Source organism: Oryctolagus cuniculus, chromosome 4, assembly GCF_964237555.1.
Source record: "Oryctolagus cuniculus chromosome 4, mOryCun1.1, whole genome shotgun sequence".
Lineage (NCBI taxonomy): Eukaryota > Metazoa > Chordata > Mammalia > Lagomorpha > Leporidae > Oryctolagus > Oryctolagus cuniculus.
The window spans coordinates 81,106,525-81,121,550 of record NC_091435.1 but is presented as its reverse complement, the minus strand read 5'-3'; the positions used below and the strand labels follow the sequence as shown (position 1 = coordinate 81,121,550).

Genomic DNA, 15,026 nt, shown 5'->3' with positions numbered 1-15,026 from the left:
AGCCAGGAGCCAGGAGCTTCTTCCGGGTCACCCATGCAGGTGCAGGGGCCCAAGGACTTGGGCTGTCTTCTACTGCTTTCCCAGACCATAGCAGAGAACTGGATTGGAAGTGAGGCAGCCAGGACTCGATCCGGTGCCCATATGGGATGCTAGCACTGCAGGTGGCAGCTTTACCCATTACACCAAAGCACTGGCCCCACTAAAGCTATTTTATTATTCATTTTGAAAGACTTTACAGAGAGAAAGGCCTCCCATTTGCTGGTCTACTCCCCAAGTAGCTGCAATGGCCAGGGATGAGCCAGGAGTTTCATCCAGGTCTCTCACATGGGAGACAGGGACTCAAGCATTTGGGCCATCTTCTACTGCTTTCCCAGCTGCATTAACAGGGAGTTGGATCAAGAGTGGAGCAGCTGGGTTTGGAACTGGCACTGGATCAGAGTGGAGCAGCTGGGACTTGAACTGGCACCCATAAGGGATGCTGATGTTGCAGGTGGTAGCTTTATCTGCTATGCCACAATGCCAGCCCCTTATTTTATTTTTTAAAGATTCGTTTTATTATTTATCTTGAAAGCCAGAGTTATAGAGAAAGAGGGGGAGAGAGAGAGAGAGAGAGAGGCAGAGATACAGAGAGGGAGAGGGAGATCTTCCATCCACCGGTTCACTCCTCAGATGGCTGCCATGGCCACTACAGGGCCAGGCTGAAGTCAGGAGCCAGGGGCTTCAGCCAGCTGTTTTATATGGATGGCAGGGCCCCAACCACTTGGACCATCTTCTGCTGCTTTTAACAGGCCATTAGCAGGGAGCTATATCAGAAGTGGAGCAGCTGGGGCAGAACCCAGTGTCCATATGGGATGCCAGCATCACAGGCAGTGGCTGTACCTGCTATCCCACAACTCCTGCCCCACTAATGCTGTTTTAAAACAATAACAACAATGTCTTTAATATCCAGGTTCAACCCTGGGAGTCAAACTGATGCCACTAGCAGCCTCCTTCAGGCATGGAATGTTCCTGAAGGGGCCAGCGTGGAGACTGGTTCAAGGGCCATCAGAAAGGACTCCCTTTGCCCCCTGCCCCAGGGGAGCCAGTACTGAGCAGGAGGAAGGCAGGCCCTGAGGGGCACCTCTGATCTGCAGCAGCTTAATAAACAGTCATGGGTTCTCACACAGGACAAAGGCAGGCAGGCACCAGAAAGCAAAAGCTTCAGAGGAATTACAGCAGCATCTCTAAGCCAGCGCTAAGATAATGGGGCAGGGATCGCTCGGGATTCAGTGGCTTCTGGCAGGTCTGGGCAGGTGAGAGCGGGGCAGGTTTGAGCACAGCACTTTCCAGGTGCAGCCCAGGTATGTGGTGGTCTGTACTGGGATATTTCAAGTTAGGCAAGCACTCGAGTAAGGGTAGAGAAGAGTGACCCCACTGGCCAAGTTTTTAGAATGCTTCATAAATGCAAGCTATTCTTAGACCTGTTCACACATTATCTACCCAGCTTCTGGGACTCAGCTCTCATTCCATCGACTCCATCCTACTCATCTCTGCCACTTGGCTAGATATCTCCCAGTTCAAACTCTTCCCCGAGCTTCCCATTATTTATTATCACTGCCTCTCAAGCTTGGATGGGAGTAGCCCCAAGGCCACTGCCCAGAGGGGCAGGGAGTCCCAAGGTAAATCTGGGGCCGGTTTTTCCGGAAAGTGTTTCAGGACAAACATGTGGATAATATGGTGTATTCAACAATTTGCATGCAGTTTGTGGGTGAGAGGTAGGGGTTGCTGTGGGCTGCAGTAAGTTTGCTTCTTCTAGCCTTATGGGGCCCCTCCTTGGCTCAGGTGGGGAGGGGCCTGAAGATTCAGATCCAGAGTCTTGAAGCTGGGCGGTTGGGACAGTTCCCCGGGTGGCCTTGGCAAGCCTTCTTTCCCTTGCTGTCGACTTGCAAAGATGTGACCATTTTGCTCCTTGCTGTTTCTGGTTTTGGTCAAGTCGTTCCGAACTTTTGGGAAAGGGATGCCAGCTGCTACTCGCTCGGCAGCGCTGTGGTGAGGATTCAGTGAGTTAGCATGGGTCCAAGTGTTTGGCACAGGGCCTGGGGAGCATGGAGCTCTGTCTGCACGCTAGAGACCCAAAACCACTTCTTCTACGGGAATGCCACCTCTTCGCATGCCTGTAAACCATTCCAGTCCCAACCCATTTGTCCTGGTCCCACCACGACTCTCGTGCCCTTTGCAGGAGCTGGCTGAGGTCCCAGCTCACCCTTTACTGTCAAGCACAGGCCCAGCTCAAACGTAAATGTTAAGACTCCAGCCTGAGCGTGGCCTTTGGCATGTATCCAAAACTACCAGCTATCCAGGTGAGGGACATCAAAGCTGGAGGCACACTGGCTGTCTGGAATCCTCGAGAGAGGCAACACGTCAGTATAAGTGAACTGGCTTCCCCCGGGGCCTCCATGCGCGCAGGCTTCCCTTGCTTTCCCAGCGCGACACCTGGCGCTGCCCATGCGCTCTCTACGTCCCGTGTCCCCGAGGCGGCGCTGCACGACCCCCCAGCCCCGCCCCACCTGCCCTCCCTCCTCAGGTCTCGCCCGGCCTAGCCCTGGTCGCCCCTGCTCGCTCCAGGAGCGCGTCCCGCACCCTAATCCGAGCGACCGCCTTAGAAAGCGCTCGAGCCTCTTCCCGGGGGTTTAGAGCACCCTCCGCCCCACGCGCGCCGGAAGGGGCTCCCACCTGGGCGCCCTGGGGCCTCGGCGTCCCGGGCGGGTCCCCCGCAGGGCGGAGCCGCCTTGGCCCCGGAGCTCGCTCCGCCCCGTCCCGCCTGGCTGTAAACTGACCGTGCGGCGGCCGGGCGGGGGAGAGAGAGAGGAGAGAGGAGAGGAGGAAAGTGGAGCCTGGCGGGCCGGAGGGAGGAAAGGCAGGGGCGGAGGCGAGGGCCGGAGCGTGCCGGCGTGCGGGCAGCCTCAGCGGCCGGCGCGTCCCGGAGCCCAGTCGCGGCCGCCGCCGGTCCGGTCCCTGCCCTCCTAGGCTCTGCTCAAAGCAGCCCGCCGGGACCGTCCTGAGCGGCGACCACCCGGCGTCCGGTCGGCCAGGTCCGCGGCGGCCCCGGACCTTGGCTGCGAGGGCTGCGGGAGGGCTGGTGGCGGCGGCCGGGCTCCGGCCAGCGTAGCCGCCACCAGCCCCCGCCGGGCCGCGAACGCCGTGAGCCCGAGCTGCGCGCGGGGTATGCAGCTGCGGCCCCCGGCCCTAGGCCCCCGCGCTTCGGCCCTGGACACCCGCCCCCGTGGAGCCCGCCGCCCGCGCCGCCCCTGAGCCGGGCGCCCACCATGCCGCGGGCGCTGGCGCCCCTGTACGCCTGCCTGCTCGTGCTCTGCGCGCTGGTGCCCCGGCTCCCAGGTAAGCCGCACCGCCGGCCGCGCGGAAAGAAACTTTGTCGCGCTCGGGGGCCGGGCCGGGAGGCGTTGCCTTCGAGTGGAGGGCGCCTTCGGGGCACGCCCAGGTGGCACAGCCGGCGGGGGGCTGCCGAGGTACTTGCGCCACCCGGTTCGTGCAGCTCCGCCAGGTTGTCGTCGGCCTCTAGTGCCGTGCCGGGCGGAGGAGGAGCCCTCCCTTCCTGTGTAAACAGCCCGGCCCGTCTGCTGACCCAGCCCGCGAGCGCCCGCGCGCAGGGCCAGCCCAGCGTTGGGGCCGGGGCGCTCCAGCCGCGCGCACAAAGCGGCCCTTGTGGCCGGCCGGGGGCGGGCGGGCTGCGGGAGGCGCGGAGTGATGCTGCCTGGGCCCGGGGAGGCGAAGGACGGCGCGGAGCGCGGGACGCGACGCCCGGAGCCAAAGCCAGCGTTCCGGAGGACTCGGGTCCTGGCACGCGGGGTACCGGACCCTTACGACGAGTCCCGGGGTTTCACCGCGTCCGGGCCACCTGCGGTCTCCGCCTCCCAGCACTGCCTCGCCTAGGCCGCCGCACACCCGAGGGGAGACCCTGGTCCCGAGCCAGGGCCGCGCGGGGCCTGACCGATCTCATTCCTTCTGCCGGGCTTTGTGCCGCGATGGACCAGTCCTGCGGGCCTCACACGCCTCTCTGTGCGGGGGCTGTTGAGGCGGCCCGGCTCGGCACTGCGGTGGCTGGCGGCCCGCTGGAGAACCCTGGGGTACCTGCGTCGGTTCTCGCAGCTGGGAGAGGGCTGGACCTGCAGCCGGGAGGCCCAGGCTAGAGTCCCCTGTTGCGCACTGGGGCTGCCCAAAGATAAGCTGTTTCCTCCTCCTCCGCAAGCAAAGAAAGGAGGCAGGAAGCTCCAAGCTTTCCCCTTCCCCTTAGGAAGCCCTGGCCGCCGCGTGTGGGGTGCTCCATTCAGTCGCATGGCCGCGATGCTGGATCGCTCGGTGCGGGACTGTCCCCTTACGGCGGCTTATTTACATGGAAGCCCTGGAGGTTTCCGTCTGAGAGCGGAGGAGGGGACTGAGCAGACAAAAACTTCGTTCAGGCTCCCATTCAAGCTTAGTACTGTAGCTACGTTCCTTGTAGGGGAAAATCCGCGCGCCCGAGTTTGGAGTGGGTCAGTGGATTGCAGACACCGGTCTGTCTCCTCGTGCGGGGCACTGGTGGTTTCGTGGGTTCCCCGGGGAAAACGCAAAGGCTGGGAGACTTGGCCTGTGCTCACGGGGGTCTGTGGGAAGGGCTTCAGAAAGTTTCCGGAAGGTGCGAGCAGGGCCTTTTTTAATTTGAAATTCTGCCCTATTTTGGAGGGGGGATTTTTCCTACTTTTAAGTGATAATAGATGGTCGCTTTTGAAATTCTTGGCAAAATAAAGGACAACAGCATTCCTATATCAATTTCCCCTTCTCTCTTGTTTTTAAATCTTAGTATCCCCTGAAATCCAAGTGTGGGAGCTGCTAAAGGTGATGGTTTCTCAGTGCCCTTCCAGCTTGACATGCTGTGATTCTAATAAAAACTCAGATATTTCCAGTCGCAAAGAACTTGAAAGCGCATTGTTTCCATTTGCCTGGCAACTCCTTCTTTCTCAGAGTTCTTCCCTCCTTGGGGTGGGAGTGGTGGCCCAGGGACCCCGGCGTTTTGGCCCAGTGCCCCTTGCCTCCGGGTCCCTCCTGCCCCCATCTCTGTGATCCTGTGGGAGCTGGCCCCAGCTACTCAGTGCCCCGGAGCGGGTCACAGTTCAGAGGGGCCCACTCAGCTGTGGGATTTCTCCTGCATTCCCAATGTTGCTCGGTCAATGTCAAGTTCTGTTTTTCCTTTTCCTTCATTTCCTTCTGTTTTGCTTTCTGCCGAAGCTTGCACGTCCTTTCTGCAGAGTTTGGTTCTGCCTTGCCACCAGGATTGGGATTTGAGATAAAAAACAGAAAAGAGGTGACTGCAGAGCCCTCTGCCTAGGTGTTCCTAGACCAGGGGGCAGACGCAGCAGGAAGCTGGTCTTCCATTTAAGGGGCTCCTTGCAAACAAGTCCTTGGCAGGCTGGCAGCTCCCCCACGCCTTCACCCCGCTGTCCCCTCTGCGCCCTATTCCAGGCTTAACTCCTGCTCTCTCTCTTGTCCTATGGCCAAGAGCATCCGGGCGGCACCCTGGCATCTATCTGGCCTTCCCACAAAACGGGGGAAGAAGGATCTTCTTCGGGAAGGCCTTTCGGTGTAGTCTAAGATGGGGGAGGAGCTTGGTCTTGCTCATGCTTGCTATCAAAGTTGATTAATAACAAACAAACCGCCAAATGTCTTTTCCGTGGATGCCCTGCAAATCGGAAAGCTCCAAATCCTGAGAACCGTGACCTTGCCCCGGCCACTCCTGCAGGCAGCTCCCTTCTTCCCACCCCCCACTTTTTCCTGCTGTGGGCCAGGGCTGGCACTGAGCTCTCTTCGGTTAACTAGGCACAGGTTTAGCAACCACAGGGCCCCTAAATGCCAGCAGTGGGCCTGCCTGTTCCACTACTGTTTACCTTATGGATTCACATGTTAACCCCATCATCCTGGAGTCAGGGGGGCTTTTTATAAAGGGGATTGAGGCAGAAGAGGGCAGAGTCTAATTAGCTCTAATTAGTATTCCTCTCCTGCTCGTTCTCCATGCTTATTTAGCTACTGAGGCAACAGAGAATTAAAATATCTGAGTAGTTTGGCAAAAGGCCCTTTGTGTCCGCCTGCCCTGGTAACTGCTTTTTCTTCCTTAGCCTGATCATGGAAAGATTCTGGGAAGTTTTCACGACATCGGCAGTGTGCGACAATTACACAGGGCTTAAATAGTGGGGTCCCTTTCACGCGGGCATGTGCGGCGGGGCTAATGGCTGCGGTCCCTTTTCACAGGTATGCTCAGCTGGCTGCGGCTGAGGGCTTTGCTGAGCTCACTGCCCTGGTTTGTTTTCCTGTTTCCTAGTTGGACTGGGATTAATGGCCCTTACAGAGGTAGAGGAACGCTTTCTCTGTGGGCACCCGTTTGTGTGTGAGGCTGTCTGCATTGTGTGCATTCAATGCAGGGTTTGGTTCCCGGGCTCCGTGGTGAAATGTTTGCTCCAGAACAGACTGGACTCTTGCCTGGGGCGGAAACGTGGAGGGTGCTTCTTGTGGCTGCCGCCCGCCTCTCTCCACCCCCTACCCCCAGCATCTTCCAGAGGTGTGGTTTTGTCTTAGGGAGCTGGGACCTACTCCTGCACCTCCTTGGATGTTCACACCTCCCACTGTCCCTCTGTTTACAACCTCCCTGGCAGCTGTGACCCTGTGCTGCCCTCCTCTCCCTACCTCCCTTTGTGTCACCACCTCCCCTTACCCACGTCACTACTGCCAGCCAGGCCTCGCCCCCACTACCCTCCACTGTGGCTGGCCCCTTCTGTGCAGCTGCAAGCTTTTTTTCAGTATCTCCCACACAGCCCTGTCGTGGCCCTGGCTGCTCCCCGCTGAAGTCGGCGCCTCCTGCCCCGTGTTCTTCCCAGCTCCTTGCTATCCTTGATTTCTCCCCTTGGCACTCACCATCATCGAGGGCACCTCCTCCTCTCGTTCTGGCCCATCTCTGCCAGCTAGGCTTGTGCCCCAGCCGGGATGTGAGTGCAGGGAAGTTGGCCGAGTGTGTTCATCCCTGCATCCTCTGTGCCTGGAACGGTGCCTGGCACTGCCGAGTGCCTATCTGGTGACCGTGAGCCTTGCTAATCAAGGGGAGGGGGTGCGTTCCAGCCTCACCCCCTCACAGTCATCCCAGCTTTAGAGTCCCGGACTGTGTGTGGAGCTCTCCTGGAAGAACCGTTCTAGGAGACAGACAGACCCCACTGGAATGCATCAAGGTTTATTGAGTGGAAATCGATGCTCTTGACTTGTCTGCACGGGGAAGCTGAGGCCTGGAAGTTAAATGATTTGCCCAAGGTCATCTATGGTCGGCAAGCCACAGAGCGAGTCCTTGGATCTTTGAGGCCCAGGATTTCCTGCCCTCATCCCATAGTCCCGGCCTTCCCTGCAGCCCTTGGGTGGGGCAGAACTGGCCCCTCCCTCCCTTGCTCCCAGGTACAGTCTGGGGACAGCAACGGGTCTGTCTCACTTGCTACCTAGTCTTGTTTGAGTTCCTGACATGAACACAGGGCGTGGACTGATCCTTCCCTTCCCCCAGTGGGGTCAATGACCTTTTATTTTTTGTATTTTTTTAAGATTTATTTATTTGAAATACAGAGTCATAGAAAGAGGCAGAGAAAGAGAAAGAGGTCTTCCATTTGCTGGTTCACTCCCTAAATGGCCACAACGGCAAGAGCTGGACTGATCCGGAGCCAGGAGCTTCTTCCAGGTCTCTCACATGGGTGCAGGGGCTCAAGCGCTTGGATCATCCTCTGCTGCTTTCCCAGGTGCATCAGCAGGGAGCTGGATCAGAAGTGGAGCAGCGGGGCTGGCACTGTGGCGCTGCAGGCTAAAGCGCTGGCCTGGACTGCTGGCATCCCATATGGCTAGTAGTTCTGGTCCTGGCTGCTCCTCTTCAGGTCCGGCTCTCTGCTGTGGTCTGGGATGGCAGTGGAGGATGGCTCAAGTCCTTGGGTCTCTGCACCCACATGGGAGACCCAGAAGTGGCTCCTGGCTCCTGGCTTCAAATCAGCGCAGCTCCAGCTGTTGCGGCCATCTGGGGAGTCAGCTGGCAGATGGAGGACCTCTCTCTCTGTCTCTACTTCTCTCTGTGACTCTGTATTTAAAATAAATGAAATAATTTTTTTTTTTTTTTTTAAAAAGAAGTGGAGCAGACAGGACTCGAACCAGCGCCCACATGGGATGCTGGCACTACAGGCCAGGGCTTTAACCTGCTGTGTCATAGCGCCAGCCTCAGGGGTCAATGACTTTTTTTTTTTTTTTTGACAGGCAGAGTGGACAGTGAGAGAGAGAGACAGAGAGAAAGGTCTTCCTTTTGCCGTTGGTTCACCCTCCAATGGCTGCCGCGGCCGGCGCGCTGCAGCCGGCGCACCGCACTGATCCAAAGGCAGGAGCCAGGTGCTTCTCCTGGTCTCCCATGGGGTGCAGGGCCCAAGCACCTGGGCCATCCTCCACTGCACTCCCTGGCCACAGCAGAGGGCTGGCCTGGAAGAGGGGCAACCGGGACAGAATCCGGCGCCCCGACCGGGACTAGAACCCGGTGTGCCAGCGCCGCTAGGCGGAGGATTAGCCTAGTGAGCCGCGGCGGTGGCCGGGTCAATGACCTTTTAAAAGAACTTTTCTAAACATTTAGAACAGTGATAGATTTACAGAAAAATCGAGAAGATAATCCAGGGATTTCCCATATACACCACACCTAGTTTTGCCTATTAATGTCTTAGCATGGTAGGTGTGTTACCATTAGGGAACCTTTTTGCTGTGTTTTCATTAATGCTTAACAGCTCCTCAGGGTGTGTTCATTCTTTCTTACAGCTGCGTAGTATTCCACAGCCGTATCTGTAAAGCTGATCTTGTTGGGTTTTCTGCACAAGTCTGACGTTCAGAAAGGCAGTCCAGCACGAGTGCCGACTGAGGTAGAACCTTCCCAGGGCTCATTTGCATCCTGTGGTAACATTTAAGGCACATGGTTATTTAGTCACTAGATTTTTTGCTGGTAATTAAAAAAATTTTTTTTCCAAAGATTTATTTGAAAGTCAGTATGAGAGACGCAGAGAGAGAGAGAGAGAGAGAGAGAGAGAGACAAAGATAGAGAGAGATCTTCCATCGTCTGGTTCACTCTCCAAATGGCCGCAATGGCCAGGGCTGAGCCAGGCCAAAGCCAGGAGCTAGGATCTTTTTTTTTTTTTTTTTTTTTTTTTTTTTTGACAGGCAGAGTTAGACAGTGAGAGAGAGAGACAGAGAGAAAGGTCTTCCTTCTGTTGGTTCACCCCCTCCAATGGCCGTTGCGGCCGGCGCACCATACTGATCTGAAGCCAGGAGCCAGGTGCTTCTCCTGGTCTCCCATGGGGTGCAGGGCCCAAGCACCTGGGCCATCCTCCACTGCACTCCTGGGCCACAGCAGAGAGCTGGCCTGGAAGAGGAGCGACCAGGACAGAATCCGGCACCCCGACCGTGACTAGAACCCGGTGTGCCGGCGCCGCAGGTGGAGGATTAGCCTAGTGAGCTGCGGCACCGGCCCAGGAGCTAGGATCTTCATCTGAGTCTCCTATGTGGGTGCAGGGGCCCAATCACTTGGGCTATATGCTGCTTTCGTAGGTGCCTTAGCAGGGAGCTGGATTGTAAGTGGAGCAGCCGGGACTTAAACTGGCGCCCATATCGGATGCCTGTGCTGCAGATGGTGGCTTAACCTGCTGTCCACTGGTTCATTCCCTAGTGACTGCAAAGCCAGGGTTGTTCCAGGCTGAAGCCAGGAGCCAGGACCTCCATCCTGTCTCCCAGATGGATGGTGGGGGCCCAAGCACTTGGACCATTCTCTGCTCCTTTCCCAGGCACATTAGCAGGAAGCTGGATCAGAAGCAGAGCAGCTGGGACTTGAACTGGTGCACCGGTGATAAGTATGGGATGCCAGCCTCCCAAGCAGTGACTTAATCTGCTGCACCACAACGCCAGCCCCTTGTACCAGAAATCTTTTGTCTGTTGTGTGACAGATTTGTGGGGCATAGATCAAGGTATGGGGAGAAGCACGCCAGTGCCTTGCCCCTTCAATCCAGTTAGGCAATCCCAGCTTGCTACTCACTTCTGTTATCCTACTGTGTATTTTATTTGGATCAGGAAATTCCAACTGCTGGAAGTATGCTGGAGTAGTTGTTGTCTGACCTTGAACGTGTAGGGTGGACAGAAGTGGGGAGAGGCTGAGTGGAGAGAGGCCAGCCAGGCAGCTACTGTAGGAATCTAGACTAGAGGGCCTGGCTTGGGCTGTTGAGGCTGGAGGGGGCCAGGCAGGAAGAATTGGATTAGGGGAAACATTTCATACATCATGAATGGTTGTCCGGAAGCGCCGGCTGCCTGGGTATGACGGATGAAAGAGGGAGTGGGTGAGTGTGTTTCGGAAGGACAGCGTGCTTTTATGGTTTCAGTAAGCCCTGGGCTTCAGAGACATTCAGGCACAGGGCTGCAGGGAGCTGAAGTTGAGCTGGGGATAGCCACTCTGCGCACAGCAAGCAGCAAAGGATGTGGCGCACGTCTGGGCTGCTAGCGCCTCCGCCCGTGACCTGGACACAGCCCTCTGACATTCGTGAGCTCCAGCTGGCTTGGTGTTCATTGCTTCCTTCCTTTTCAGAAAGCTTATTGGTGCCCAGTGACTCATGCAGCCAAATCCAAACTCTGAAATATGAACAGGTGGGGAGAGGAGGGCTGCCAGAGGGCGTACCTCGGGCGCCGTGGCTGTGGGTTTGGATCCTGGCTCCAGTCTGCTACCTGGCATACTGTGCGCTCCTGGGGAGCAGGGCCTAGGAGTCGTTCGCCTGTGCTGTGTCTCGCACCCCCAGTCCAATGTTCGGTTTGGGAGTGTGCCTAATGTAGGGTTTCTTGGATCTGAATTTGTCCTGACAGCAACCTAAATTTTAGGCAATCATTTTGAATGTAGTAACACTACATTAGTGTTGCCTTTGAGTATTTAATGATGTTATGAATAACGGCTGGTGCTGTGTGACTTAAACTTCTTGTGCTGGTTCAGTATGCGTTCATATCAGCTGTGCGGCACAGCCGTGGAGCCTCTTCAGTGCTGTGTGCAGGGTCTCTGAGGCTGATCAGAGCCCAGTCTGGCTCGGTCAGAGCCGAGGAGCTCTCGCTCACTGTCCTGAGCCCTTGCTGCCCTGGCCCCAGTGTCCCCTGCGCAGTGATGACTGGAATCGGAAAGCGCTGTTTGTGCGTTGATGTGGCTTTGAGCAGAATCCTGTGTGAGGCCTCTGACCTCTGATTTTTTAATGACCGAGGTGCTGTAGAGGACCCTGGAGTTCAAGGGGCACGTTGGCCCTGCATCTGGGAGGGTCCGAGGACCACAGACAGGCAGCCCCCAGGGTCCTTGCTGGCCAAGACGCTTCTGACCTCGCTTTGTAGCCTCGGCTCCTTGTTGCGGGTTGCTTGCTCTGTTTGCTCACGGTTTCTACAGAGTGAAGTGACTTGGCTAGCTTGTTGTAAAACACCTTTAACCCCGTGACTTATGGCAGTGATTTTCTGTATCACAGGAAATGAGAGGGCTTGAGCTTGTGTTTGATCATGTTGCGGCCAGGAGGAGGAAGTAACTTTTGTGCTAGGTTTGGCTGTTTTCTCCTCACATTGGACTTTCTGACACATGAGGGGATTTGACCAAAAAATGGAATTGATTTTTTTTAATATCTCTTTTATTTTTTTACAGACTTTGTCTTTTAAGATTATGTATTTATTTATTTATTTATTTGAAAGGCAGAGTTACACAGACAGAAAGACAGACAGACAGACACACACACACACACACACACAGAGAAGTGGGGGGGTCTTCCATCTGCTAGTTCACTCCCCAGATGGCCACAACGGCCAGAGATGTGCCAATCCGAAGCCAGGAGTCAGGAGCTTCCTCTGGGTCTCCCACACAGGTGCATGGGCCCAGGCACTTGGGCCATCTTCCACTGCTTTCCCAGGCCACAGCAGAGAGCTGGATCTGAAGTGGAGCAGCCAGGACTCGAACTGGTGCCCATATGGGATGCCGGCTCTGCAGATGGCAGCTTTACCTACTACACCACAGCGCTGCCCCCCTTCACTTTTAAATGTTTTATTTTTCTAGTTTTGGAGGTATAATTGACATATATACGCATACTTATAGTGCACAGTGTGATGTACACGTGGTGCGAGGGGAGCTCTCCATCCCCTCCCGGAGTTACTTTGGGTGTGTGGTGAGAATGTTTAGGACCTCCTGTCTTCAGTTTTCAAGTCTGCAATATGTTGTTGTTAACTGTAGTCGCCATCCTGTGTGGTGGGGCTCCAGAGCTTACCCCATCTAACAAACGCTCTGTATCCTTTGACTGACTTCTCCCCATCCCCCTGTCACCCCACCCCACCGGCCCCTGGCAATCGTCCTCCTGCTCTGTTTCTGGGAGTTGGACTTTTTTAGATTCCCAACGAGTGAGGTCATGTGGTATTTGGCTTTCTGAGCCTGGTTTATTTCACCTAGCATAATGTCCTCCAGGCGCATCTGTGTTGTTGCAAGTGACCGAATTCCCGTCCTTTTTTTAAGTCAAAATAATACTCTGAATATTGCACATTTTCCGTATCTGTTCATCTGCTTGTGGAAGCAATGCTGTGATGGTGTCAGAACCAGAGCATGCTGGCTTCCTTCCTTTCGATGCTGCATACCCAGAGGCGGGTGGCTGGATCATATGGTTCTCTTTTTCAGCTGTTTGAGGAACATCCACCTTGATTTCATCACAAGCAATGCGAGGATTCCCTTTCCCCACGCCCTGGCGACACTCACCTCTTGTTGCTTTGATGACAGCCATTCTAGTAAATGTGAGACTGCAGCCCACTGTGGTTTTAATTTGCATTTCCTTGATTGTCTGTGATATGGGACATTTTTCCTATGCTCCTTAGCCATGCATGTGTTTTCTTTTTAGAGCTGTTTGTTTAGGTCCTTTGCCCATTTTACAGATGGGCTTGTTTTTCTTTTCTTTTATTTATTTATTTATTTGAAAGGTAGAGTTACACAGAGAGAGAGAGAGAGACAGAGAAGATTTTCCATCCACTGGTTCACTCCCCAAGAGGCTGCAGTGGCTAGGTCTGGCCCAGGTCAAAGCCAGGAGCTTCAGTTAGGTCCCTGATGTGGGTGGTAGGGGCCCCAAAACTCAGGCCTTGTTCTGCTGGTTTCCCCAGACGAATTAGCAGGGAGCTGGATGGGAATGGAGCAGGTGAGACATGAATCTGCACGCATATAGGATGTGGGTGTTGCAAGTGCTGGCTTTACCCACTAAGCCACATTGCTGACCCCTGAATAGTAAAGCAATCTGCGGCACTGTGGCATAGAAGGTTAAGCCGCCGCCTGTGGTGCAGGCGCTGATTCAAGTCCCAGAAGCTCCACTTCCGATTCATCTCCCTGTTAATACACCTTGGAAAGCAGCTGAGGATTGCCCAAGTGCTTGGGACCCTGCACCCATATGGGAGACCTGGATGAAGCTCCTGGCTCCTGGCTTTTGCCTGGCCCAGCCTAGCTGTTGCAGCCATTTGGGAAGATGAAAGATCTCTTGTCTCTCTCTCTCTTTATCTTTCTGCTTTTAAAAAGAAATAAAGCAGTTTCCTTCTCAGTTTTATTGTGCTATGTTCTTACTAATATGGACTTACATATTTTGGATAGTAAACCCTTTCCAGATGTGTGGGTATGGTTTGCAGTATTTTCTCCAATGCCACACGTCGTCTCCTCACTCTGTTGATTGGCCTCCTTTATTGTGGAGGAACTTTGTAGTTTGATACAATCCCACTTCTCTGTTCTTGGTTTTGTTGCCTGTACTTTTTAGGTACTATCCAAAAAAATAATAATAATAATTGCCCAGATCATTGTCAGGAAGATTTTCCTTGTGTTTTCTTCTAGTAGTTTCACATTTTCAGGTCCTACATTGAAGTCTATAATCCATATTGAGTAGATTTTTGTGTACGGTGTGAGTTAAGGGTCACAGTTTATTCTTCTGCCCATGTGTCCAGTTGTCCCAGCATGCTAGCCTTTGTCATTGTGTGTTCTTGGCATCTTTGATGGAGACAGCTAACCACACATGCATGGATTTGTTTCTGGCTCTCTATTCTGTGGTCTGTGTGGCTGTTTTTATACCAGTACTGTGCTGTTTGATTACATTAGCTTTGTAGTATATTTGGAAATGAGATAGAATGATGTCTCTAGCTTTGTTCTTTTTGCTCAATCTTGCTTTGACTATTTTAAGTCTTTTGTGGTTCCAAACAACTTTAGGATTTTTTTCCTTGCTATTTTTGTGAAAAATGCCATTAGAATTTTGGTAGGGATTCCTTAAGTCTGTAGATTACTTTGAGCAGCAGGGACATTTAAACAGTATTCTTTTAAACCATGAGCAGAAAATATCTTTCCATTTTTTGTTGTCTTTAGTTTCTTTCATTAATGTTTTATAATTTTTAGCGTGTAGGTCTTTTACTTCCTTCCTTAGATTTATTCTTAAGCTTTTGTTTGTGTTCTCTCTAGCTATTGTGAATGGGATTGCTTTCTAGTTCAAAATGATTGTCTTATAATAAAAGTTTCTATGATGTTTAGTACAACTAGGGAGCAGTCTCCTATCTCCCTACATTTTCTCCTTCACTTCTGTGTGTGTGTGTGTGTGTGTGTGTGTGTATAAGATCTGAACCTTCTTCCTAGGGCGTGTAGCTGTGGGTTTCTCTTGTTCCTGTCAGTTCAAAGTGCCTCTCTTTCCTTCTCTACATTTAGGGCACCACCAGGAAAGACCAGTGGGTCTTTTAGGTCTGTGAGGACCAAGTAGCATCACTGTCACTCAGCAAATACATGACCAGAATTTTGCCCTTGGTCAGAATAATCTGTCCTGATACTACAGAGAGGGAGGAAGAGGAAGATCAGCTTCTCCGGGGATATCTGTGCAGTTGGTAGGCTGGGCAGGTGAGGAGGAAGGGTGGGCGTGGGAAACTGTGGTGCAGGGGCATAGCATGGCCTCCACCTC

The 15,026-nt window shown here is 54.1% G+C and overlaps 1 protein-coding gene across 1 annotated transcript in view; it reads left to right on the top strand.

Moving 5' to 3' along the window:
- Positions 1-2,826: 2,826 nt before the first annotated feature.
- The window catches only part of ITGB5 (integrin subunit beta 5), a 116,511-nt gene continuing 104,311 nt past the window's right edge, over positions 2,827-15,026 (top strand). Inside the window, exon 1 of the mRNA XM_017347042.3 lies at positions 2,827-3,375. Coding sequence (XP_017202531.1) covers positions 3,306-3,375 — 70 coding nt within the window. The 5' untranslated portion in view covers positions 2,827-3,305. The remainder of the gene's footprint in view (positions 3,376-15,026) is intronic.